Raw genomic sequence first — 11,234 nt, 5'->3', positions numbered from 1 at the left:
AGAAAGGAAAGCCAACAACTGACACAGAGACATATGGCTTTCAATGTCCTACACAGGCCTGACACTTGGCAATGTTTTTTTTCCACTTTCTTGAGGTGGCCAAAAACATTTTTGGAATGGGACACATTATTTGCTGTGTATATAGTTATTAAATTATAAAAGCTTGAGACCTTGCCTGGATTTCAAGGGAAATAATTATGAAACTACATACATTCACTACATTTAACTTTGTTGTTTGCTAAATGTGTATATGTGTTCTGAAATAACAAACTGATAGAATAGGTCGATGTTTGAAGAGTTCATCAATATTACTAATGCATAAATAAACAAGGTATGCCATTACAGATAACACAGTATTATATACAAAAAAAGTTACACATGTTATTTATAATGTCTATGTTGTAATGTTAATCTTAATAAATAGTGTAAGCTCATATTCTATAGTTTGTATTTGATCACCAACACATTTATCGATGAACACCCTCCTTACTTACAGCTACGGTATGAGACGATAACTCATTATGAGTCTCGAATATGAGTGAAAATGTTGCCAAACATTCATACAGCATTCAGATTACCGTCACACGCATCTGGACGGGATTTTTTCAGTAAAGTGCTTGGTTTAGAGTTGTGCTCACTCACTCAGTGTCTCAGCAGGCTTGGCACCCTGTGCACCTTCTGGTCACTTTGCCGAGGGAAACCCGGCAGATACCCGGAACCCCCATTGTTGCTGTAGTGATACCTCCTGGAGGCAGGGGCTGTGGGGGCTGGAAGCACTTGCTCTTTGACCGCAGAAAAGTTGCGTCCATTCTTGCCACGATGTGACTTTTGACCTCTGCTATGGTTTTCCTCCCCGTCTGTGGAAGAGGAAGAGGAATCATTTGCAGGGTGCCGGCTTTTGTGGAAACTAGACTACCATACTACCTTGGAAAAATATCTGCATGATTAATCTTTTTAAAATCTGAATATAGCCACAGCTTTTTGTTCTTGTAATGTATCTCACTGCCGTACTGTTGCCTACTGGTTAGCATGTCGACCACACAATCAGGAGGAGACTGAGGGTTTGAATTGAATGAGTTTGCATGTTCTAAGTGTAATTGTTGACTCTAAATTGTCCATAAGTGCAAATGTGAGTGTGAGTGCCTGCCCTGTGATGGGCTGTCCAGGGTGTATCCTGCCTCTCGCTTGAAATTAGCTAGGATGGGCTCCAGCTCGACCGTGAGCCAAATGAGGACAAGCATATAGAAAAATGGATGGAAGGATGTATCTCACTTTCATGGCCTTGCAGCAAAGCTTTGCTGTCCTTTTGTTTGTCTTCAGCCTCTGATGCCGTTTTCCTGGCCTCTTCCAAATCCATTGCCACCTTCAATGCAGCAAGCTTGTTCTTTTTCTTGTTCTCTTCATTTTGCTTAGAGCAGAAATCCACAAAATGCAAAAGACAGTATTGCATATCAATCCTTCCAAAACATGAAATACAATAGATAATTTATATTAAAAATAATGATTACAATCTCTCCAAGCCGACCTATGAGTGTGTACTTTGGACTGTACTGCCATCTGCTGGAGGACTCTGACATGTACAGCTACAGCATGGTGACGGCAATGATTTAAAAAGTAGAGGTGCATGGATACCAGAGGTGGGAGCAAGTCAGTGTTTTGCAAGTCTCGTGTAAGTCTCAAGTCTTTAATCTCAAGTCTCGTGTCAAGTCTCAAGTACATATGTGCCAAGTCTGACGTCCCAAGTCAAGGCAATACACATCGAGTCAAGTCCAAAGTCATGCTTGAAATTTTCGAGTCCTTACAAGTCATAAGCACATAGTGTCTCCCAAATAAAATGTCATTTTAACAATGTAACAATTTATTAAATGTGACAAATATAATGAATGCATTTTGAATTGCTATATTATTGAAATAACATAAAACCACTGTGACAAAACTCATAAGCGTGCTAACATAGCATTCAGGATTTGTGCAGTGCACAGAAGTGTAATCCACACATACATTGTTTGTTCTTAAACGTGATTGGAGGTTAATAGATGCATTCAATGAGGCAGATTCAAAGGGAAAATACAGTATGTTGGCAATGTTGGAAATGGCATAACGATCACGTTAGTTGAATACGTTGAATAGGGACACATTTTACTCAACACATTCACTGAAAATTTCAAGTATTTTGAAGGCATCAGACCAAAGCCTGAGTCAAGTCCTGAGGAGTCATTGATGACCAAATTTTGGTATCGATCCGATAGCAATGAAAACAGTTGTGTATAATTACTAAATAGACAGTGAGGTTAAAAAAAGTTGGAAAACCTATTTACCATCTGTAGTTTTTTCTTCAGTTCAATGTTTGCTTCTTTGTAGCTTTTGGAAGTGGACTGCAAGTAATAAATGCCCAGCCTGTAAGATAGACTGACTGATTATTCTGGCAAATGGTAAATAATATTCATACAGCACTTTTCTACATTAGGCATTGTTGCAATGTAGCCCAATTCACTAAACTCGTTCACAAGGCATTATGATCAGAAAAGCAATTAGGTTCTCTGCCAAATTATGAAGACACCAATGTCATGCACCATCTTTGTATATGTCAGAAACACTAGTACTGTACTCTATCACATTCTTACTCACATCATGAGCAACATGAAGGGCAGCACCAGTCCAGGATTCGAGGCATAACTAAACACTTTTCCAAACCAGGCTGGGAAATCTGATTCCAGGGTCTCATGGATCACATCAAACATGCGATTCTTGCCGCTAAAGGGAAAGAATGAGGGACATACGGTATAACGCCCAGGCCGGCTTTGTAAATAGTGAATTAATTACCTGAAGGGTCCACAATCGAAAGACGGAGGGATTGTGACAATGGTGTACATTGCAGGTAAGGTAGACAGGAAGAGGATCACCAGTAGCATGGCCATGTAGAAGTTGTTGGAGCCAGAAGCCTTGAAGACTCTTTCCTGCGGCACATTACAGCACATGACGGCCCAGCACTGAAGGTACATGGACACGTGGAGGCGGAGGACATTCAAGGCAGGCAGGCAAGGCGCATAGAAGGCACCCATCCTAAAAGAAAGAAGTGGGTACTGAAATGTAAATTTGTGAGGACAAGATAGGGTAGAATTATGGGACTGGATAAGATGTAGCATAGGATGTCACTGGCCGAAATAAGTTAGGACAGAATGAGAAACTATATAAACTGAATGTATCAAATAAGGTGAGATAGAATAGGATGGGACAGTGGATAAATATAGCATACATATATACATTTTGTAAAGGGAGGTTTGTGAAAGCGAGAAAAAAAATTATAATTTTCTTACCATATCATTCCTTGATTGAAGATCAAGCCAAGGACATTCCCACTAACATCAAACTCAGAGTACGACGGCTTTTACAAAACGCACATTAAAAAAAAATCTGTTTACTGACTCATATTTTCACAGCCTCTGTAGAAATTTCAGGAGACAGTTAGAAAAGGCTGACTCACAAAGCCAGCCTCCAGGTCCCAGCACCAGCAGTAGTTGAGAAAACGAACAAGCACAGCTCTCAGGAAATCACCAATAAGCAATGTGGTGTAGGTTGTCATGGTATCAGAAATGATGAGTCGCACAAACTCCTGCAAAGGATATAGCAACCATGTTTCTACTATGTATAGTTTAAATGTACTTTTTTTTTCGTTTTTTTCGGGGGGTTTTCGGCACAATTCAGATATGCTTAGGTTGAACTTACTTGCTAGTTAGACAATGATAGCAATGTGTTAAGTCATTTTCACTGGATAGTAAATACTACCATACAAGCTGTACACTGACTACTCTTAAGTTATATCCATACACTCCTGATCAAAATTTTAAGGCCAGTTGAAAAATTGCAAGAACTTGTCAACTGGTCTTCAAATTTTGAAGGGGAGTATATATAAAATGGTGGTTGAATTGTGAGAGGTTTTCCCATTTTTGTGAGATACTGTAATTGCATCGTATTCAATACATTATTACAGACTGACCTGTCCCACCATGGTCTCCCAGCATGGCCCGCGAGGCACATCAGCAGGATCAACAGCAGGTGACATAGTATTGTTTTCCGATAGGGTGCCATTGTAAAGATTTGCTTCCCACAGAGTTATATTGAACTTTACAATTTTCTCCTCCTCCCTCTGCAAAATACACGCACTCTTGAGCTCATGTGTTATTAAATTACAACGCATCTGCACACATTTGGTCTCACTTTGAGGTTGATCTCATCCATGAGTGCAATGATGAAGGTGTATAGGTTTCCCAAAAAGAGAGCAAAGATGCGCCCCAGTTGCCACTGCAGGGCGACTCGAGGGTGGTAGTTCTCCAAGGTGCTAATGATGTCAAACAGCATGGGACAAAACATCCCCAGTAATGACATGACCATATTTACCTGACAAAACACAACCATTTAGATTAAAAAATGCAATACAGTAAATGCCTGCACATTCGCAATGCAGCATTCAAGCCCCTGAATTTGTGACTTTTTGGTTAAAAAGACAAAACGGAAATGGGCAGTTTTTTTCTCAGAAAACATCTCGTCACCCTAAGTCTGTAATCATTTATAAATATGTGATAATACAGGTACAATGTCCACATACAGTACATGTAACAATTTTTACATGTTCCTTTTTATGCTTCACTGATGTTTTTTTCGTCAAGCATTGAGATTTCGTACTTTGTTTGATGATCCTTGAATGCACCATAGTTGGTCAACATAGTAAAAGTGAAACAAATAAAACTCAATAATATAACACACCATGCCTCAGATTCATCAACCGTCTTACTAATATCTGTCCATTCTCTACAGTTTACCCTGTTCAAAGATGAGGGAAGCTGGAGCCTATCCTAGCTGATTCCAGGCAAAAAGCGGACTACACCCTGGACTGGTCCACAGCCAATCACAAAGCACACACAACCATTTGGACTCAGGTTCACACTTTGCCTGAATCGGAACGAAACCCACACTGACTGCATGGAAGTCAGCCAAATGAACTAGTACACTATCAGCGACACATGTTAATGTCATTTCTAATAGTTTAATCGTTTTTTGTAACCTTAAAAACGGTAGATTTTTCAAATATGTACCCACAGGGCGCTACAGTACTTAATTCTCTGTTTCACTCTTTCATTTGTACCTCATTCCGTTCCCACCAGCTGTGGTTCTCCAGTCCATCCAAGGCAAACTTCTGAGAGCGCCGCACGACAAAGTAAATGAGGTATCCACTTCCTGCTAAGCAGCACAAGACCAGGAAGTTGGCCAGCACCCGCAGGAAGCGAGTCAAATGGATGTTGTCATCCTTTCGGCTCTCTTGCTCTTCTAAGATGGCCTCCTGGTGTGGCGGAAGTGATACACAAGGTAGTTGTTAATCTGCCACGACTATTACACGGAGACACAACGGTCAACTGCATTGACCTTGAAACTGGTGGTGATGGAGGCAAATTTATTATCGGCAGTTTCGGCGTTCCCAATCAGGTAGTCCCAGCTTGTGAACATTTTCCAGCTGAAATTAAAGCAGTTATCGTCTCCAACGCCGGTCTCGTTTGCATTACGGGCCATCCTTTCATCAGAAACAAGATACATTCAGTACTCATTGCATTTCATAGATTGATACAGTAAGAATATGCTCACGTTCTAATGACCACCATGTAGCTGTAGGCCACTGTGCCCACTCCAACCAAGAAATAAGACAGAGGCATACGGAACTTGAGCCAGCCAATGGAACGCTGGTCATTGTAGTAACCATAGAAGAGGACAGAGTACTGGGCATAACCCTGCAGGGGCATATTTAATCATAATGAGCAAGGAAAAGCACCATAACAATACACAAATATAAACTGACCCCAAAGTCCCACAAGACAGCAAAGTTCATTGCACTCCCTTCTTCAGCCCTCGGGACAGTCTTTCTTGGGATGCTGCCATAGGGCCTCCCCATCAACGCCTAATTAATAAAAATTGAAGCAACACAAGCAGAACTTAAGGACACAGAGGGAAATCAACCGGATTCTATTGGGGGCATAAAGCAACAAACCTCTGGCACCATGACCAGGCCAAAGGTCAGACCAAATAAGATCATGTTGATGCCATACATCCACCTCAAGAAGATGAAGTAGGAGGCAACAGAAGAGCCAAAGTGACCTGTCACATTGGGGACATGAGAATATGTTACTTACACGAATCCTCACTGAAAAACTGTTTGTATGTATGACACATTTTCAAGACTGCTTCTAACTTTAAGAGACTGAAAAGGATTTCAAACCCACTTTCAATCTCTTTGATTTTCATCTCCCATGGGATACATGCTGTTTTGAAGTTTTCAAAGTCCCGTTGAAATTTCATCCATTTCTAAAAGATTTTTTAGCAAAAGGCAAACGGTGGAGATCAGAGATCTGCCGAGGCTGAACAATCCAACTAAATGATACACATTCATAGAATATTTCAAGCATTTGCCAAATATGGTGGAGTAATTAAATTTGGCATCTTACCTTGGTCATCATGACCTTGTATGCGTAGAACTTCCTACCTTTCCCTTTGCCCAAAGCACCCTCATACTTCTCCACAAACTCCTGAGACTCCCTGGAAGGAAGAAGATGACTTGACTCCAGATGAACTACAGCTGACATGTTGACCTGTGACTCTTCCCATGAAGTTACCGTAGACTCGTCAGCTTCTTTTTCATCGCCCACGGCTTCCCACGAAGACTTTGGATCAGTTTCTTCCTCTCGTCCACTTCCTCTTTCAGCTCCTGTAGCTCCTCAGCCGTCAGAGACTCTGGACTAAACTCTTCCTCATCGCTATCGTCTTCCTCATTGGTGTCTTCCTCACTTGTCTCCTGCTCTGAACTGGGATGTGAAAGTGTTTTTTTAATATGTGTTCATTGTTTAAGTATGGGATTGGATTGGATTTACCTTGTTTCAATTATTTTCAAGTGCTTTTTCTTCTTTACATCCTGCGGTTTTTCATTTACTTTATGTTTATCTTTTCTCTCTTCTTTTTTGACACTTTCATCTTTGTTTTTCCTCTTTGCATTTTTGTCCTCAACTTCTTTCACCTCCTTTACCTTTTGCTTTATTTTGTCATTTTTCAGTTTCTTCTTTTTTGCAGTCTTTGCCTTGCTTTCTTCAACTTCCTCTTCCTTTCTTTCATTCATGCTTTTATGTTCATCATTCTTTGCGCTCCTCTTGCCTCTTTCTTTTTTCTCTGATCCATCATCCACTGACTCTTCAACCTCTCTTGGATGAGACTGTTTCTTCTTCTTTCCTTCTACCTTCTTTTTCTTCCTGTTGCTATCCTTCTTCTTTCTTCTGACCTTCACCCGCTCATGTTCCTCTGGATCACCTGCAGTTTAGATGTTGTAGTTGTGATATAAATGCAAGCTACATGGACTCAAGTTAATGACACTCATTGTGACTCCTTCTGCAATGCTAAAATCCCATAATTCCCATTATGCATAATATTGTTGACGTTTGGCCAGTGTGACTACTCTTTACACATTCATGAAATACTGTGAGGGGACTGGACTCATGCACTCACCAGTTTCCAGTCCAATGTCAACTATGGAGACACAGATCATAATTACAAAATAAAACAATTACATTCAAAAGAGGACCGTTCATATTTAAACTTTGCCGAATAGGTTCCACGTCATTATTTGATTTATTGATTATTACTTCAATTCAATCATTGGTAATATTTTATAATTTTATCTCTTTGGCCTCTTCTTTATAAAACAATTTTACAAATGAAAAAATAAATCCTTTAGAAAGTGTGATAGAATTTTAAAACATGTACAAAAAGTTATTGGCTTTATATGATTTTTTATTTTTATTTTCATTTGTAATAATATACAGAGGGGACTGAATTTGTTTAAATTAGTGCTTAAAATAGAGAGGAATCATTTTAGTCTCTATACTATATATTTTTGGTTCACTAATCTAAAGCAAAGGAGTTTTCTGTTTTTTCCATTGCATTACAGAATGTAAAGAAATAAGAAAAGAACTAAAGAAAGAAAAGGAAAAGGTTAACGTATGACCAAAGTCTCCTAAAACATGTAATTTTTTAATAACTACAATGCAGTACTGACTCCATTGTGTCCATTGTGTGCCTGACATTGTGTTCAAGGAGCATAAAGGGAAAACAGAGACAGCGTCTGACACATTGAAGAGATATTATAGTCTGCCTTTTGGCGTGCTTTCTTGGTAAAAACCAGAGTCATGGTTCACCACACATGTGCAACAGAGGGGCACAGACACAGACAGCCTAATGAAGGGAGATGAGGTGCCTAAAAGGGCAGCAGGACAGCACCCAAAAGTGCAAGAGACCACAGCTAACATAATTTAAAAAATGTAAAGGCAAATGAATTTAAGAATTATTTATTTTACTTTTTATTCAATATTTTGCATATGTGACAAAGAAAGGCCTTCTACAACCAGCCTTCTGTCAAAATAGTGTGAAAAATAAAACAAATGTTTAAAATAACAAAAAGCATGAACTTACTGTCTTCTTCAGTGGTTATCAGTTTGTCCCGAGGCATCTTCCTCTCATGGGCTGTCTCGATATCCAATGAGCTTAGTGAATATGAAAGCTGTGTGGTTTCTTATGCGATGAAGTCCACACACTTCCATGGAAACTAACTGTGTGTGTATATATACTATGTGCTTGTGGGTGCATGGAAGGGCAGGTACATGATGAGCAACTCGCATGAGAAGTTCACTTTTTCCTTGCCTCTCATTGACCCGAAACAAGGACAATGACATCCTGGAAACCCTAGAGCTACGCAATTTCACTGTCAATCAATTATTCAAAACAGTTATGACTGCCTTTATGGAGTGTGTGATATGTGTGTCCAGCAGAGTGTGTGCACCTTTGTATGTGTGTGTTACAATGTAAAAACATGAGCGCTGTGGGGAGCAAAAGGTCAATGCCGGTGTGTGGGAGTTAATGTTCTTTCAAAATAAAGGCTCTACTATGTACATTGTTGAAAGTTATCGCAACACGAAAAGTGCTTAATTAATTTCCTTTGCTCTAATATGGACCTTTGTTAGACATCCTGGTCAGACGAAAAGTTATCATTTTGACTTGCTAATTGGAGAAACATTGAATTTGTAGCTACTGAATCACCAACTTAATCCTACTGGTTGATGTATTTCTAGCAGGTATACTAGCAGATAACAAGCAAAAGGGCCTACATTTTGTCTGTCATAAAAGCAGGTTTAGACACACTCATATAGCACAATTACATGCAGTCATACTATAGACCTGGGGTGGGCAAACATTTTGGCTTCCGGGCCACTCTGGGTTAAAAACTTTCACGGGGGGGGGCAGGCTACTCCTGATCAAAATTGAAAAATTGCAAGAATTTTCATTTTGCACAGTTGGATCTTAAAGGTACCAGTCCATGGTGTACCCCACCTCTCACCCGTAGTCAGCTGGGATAGGCTCCAGCATACCCATGACCCTAGTGAAGTGGCATAGAAGATGGATGGATGGATCTTAAAGGTCATCCAAAATTCACGGATAAGGTGCTATAAAAAATTTGCATAAAATACTTAATAATAATACTTAATAAATTTCAGAGATGTAAGTCAATTAATTTTCAAGATAAGCAACTTTAAAGACAGCCCCTATGCTTTATAGCCCCTTGAGCTGTGATGTCATACCATCCTGCAAGGATGCCTGTCGGCATATTGTTTTCTGTGTAATGTTTTTTTTGTTGTTGTTGACTTTAAAGGAAGTACATGCTTTCCTGACTTCACTTCGGGGACACAACATCAGAACAGCTTGCTGACCACCTCAACTTGAACTCAATCAGGTGAAAGGTAGAGATTCTTTGAAATAAAGGAGTTACAAGTGCTGACAGCACTTGACAGCAGTGCTGACAGTCAAGCTAACTGGCTAACTGCTGAAGTTCAAAGCGGTTGCCAAGCAACAATGCCAAACAAAAAGCTAAATGATACCGATCCTGAAATTCCGGGTCCACAATCAGAAATAGGGCCAATCTGGAGTTGAATGATGAGGATTTTTATGTTATATGACACACCAAAGAAAGTATGTCGGCGTACACAATTGGAAGAGAATTGGAAGAGAAAGTTTGGATGTTATTTCATGCCCTGAAGGAGGAAATGAAAGAGCAACAGCAGGTAACTGTAGCACATATAAGGCAAGATCTAAGAGGCCTGAAAACACAGAACAACAGCCTTAAGAAGGGCTTCTCTGAGATCTTTGAAAAGGTCATAAACTTTAAGGAGGAAAAGGATACGAAGGCACTACAGGTAATATCAAGGTACTACAAGATGATAATGCTGCCTTGCGCGCTGCTCTTAAGGAGGCTAAAAACTTTATGGAGGAAAATCGAGCACTACGCAATGATATGATGTCAAGGTACTACAGGATATCAAGGTACTACTGGGTGATAATACTGGCTTGGAAGAGAAAGAGAAGAAGAGAAAGAACCAAAGGGAAAAAAACTGAGCAAATGAAAAATGCAATTGATGAGAAGACCTCAAACGATAAGGTTGGAGAATGGTTGGACAACAACAAAGGCAAAAGGAAAAAAAAAAATCTTTTTTTACTAACAGCTGCTTTTATATATGGAAGAATAATGTAAATAGTACATGTTGAATACAGGAAGTAAACAAATGTATTACCAATTAATGTGAAATGAAGAGGGGCTAGGATTAAATAAGCTCTGCTTCCTACTCCTTTTCGTACTTGTGGAATTGTTGATTGTAACATGAAGTATTCCAACATAACCTGAATGAATGTTCGAAATAAATTAAACCATAACCATATCGGGGTGTCATGAAATCCCCGTGCAATGCCAGGCGGGTCTGAAATCTGCATGAACCCCTCCACAATGCAACACAACCCATGATCACAGACAGAACCAAGAGGGCAGAGCTTGAACACTCGGTTGCCTGGCAGCACCTTTTGGACCATGTTGCATGTTCCCCTGATCTAAATCCAATTGAGAACAAATGGGGATGGATGGCAATGGAAGTTTACAAAAATCAGTTCCAGACAGTGGATGCACCCACCACCTGGAGCAACATTCCCACTAGCCTCCTGGAAACGCTGACATGAAGCATGCCCAAACCAATTTTTGAGGTGATTAACAAGAATTGCACAGCTACTCATTTCAGAGCCCTTTGTTGTACATTTGACATCTATTTTAGGGAGGTTTCAGGTTTATTTTAGCTATCTTAAACTTTTGATCAGTTGATGAACAG

General features: G+C 39.8%; 1 protein-coding gene across 1 annotated transcript; it reads right to left on the bottom strand.

Moving 5' to 3' along the window:
- tmc1 (transmembrane channel-like 1) lies at positions 1-9,513 on the bottom strand. Its single transcript, XM_054774757.1, has 20 exons — positions 8,503-9,513; positions 7,540-7,560; positions 6,915-7,344; positions 6,660-6,848; positions 6,492-6,582; positions 6,270-6,351; positions 6,038-6,144; positions 5,849-5,947; positions 5,638-5,780; positions 5,422-5,566; positions 5,144-5,338; positions 4,219-4,398; positions 3,998-4,147; positions 3,485-3,613; positions 3,318-3,385; positions 2,824-3,063; positions 2,629-2,754; positions 2,319-2,397; positions 1,273-1,408; positions 1-857 (listed from the first exon to the last, which is right to left on the bottom strand). Exons 1-20 carry the CDS (start codon positions 8,537-8,539, stop codon positions 643-645), a joined length of 2,862 nt encoding a protein of 953 aa, XP_054630732.1. The 5' UTR covers positions 8,540-9,513; the 3' UTR covers positions 1-642.
- Between the last annotated feature and the right edge of the window lie 1,721 nt (positions 9,514-11,234).

The sequence above is a fragment of the Dunckerocampus dactyliophorus genome, chromosome 4 (genome assembly GCF_027744805.1).
Source record: "Dunckerocampus dactyliophorus isolate RoL2022-P2 chromosome 4, RoL_Ddac_1.1, whole genome shotgun sequence".
Classification (NCBI taxonomy): Eukaryota; Metazoa; Chordata; class Actinopteri; order Syngnathiformes; family Syngnathidae; genus Dunckerocampus; species Dunckerocampus dactyliophorus.
This window is presented reverse-complemented; position numbering and strand designations above follow the sequence as displayed.

Coding starts and splice junctions, on each gene's coding strand:
- tmc1 (XM_054774757.1), bottom strand. CDS start 8,539: ATGCCTCGGGACAAACTGATAACCACTGAAGAAGACA. Junction 7,561..8,502: donor GATAACCACTGAAGAAGACA/GTAAGTTCATGC, acceptor GTGTCTCCATAG/TTGACATTGGACTGGAAACT. Junction 5,567..5,637: donor TACATGGTGGTCATTAGAAC/GTGAGCATATTC, acceptor TTCTGATGAAAG/GATGGCCCGTAATGCAAACG.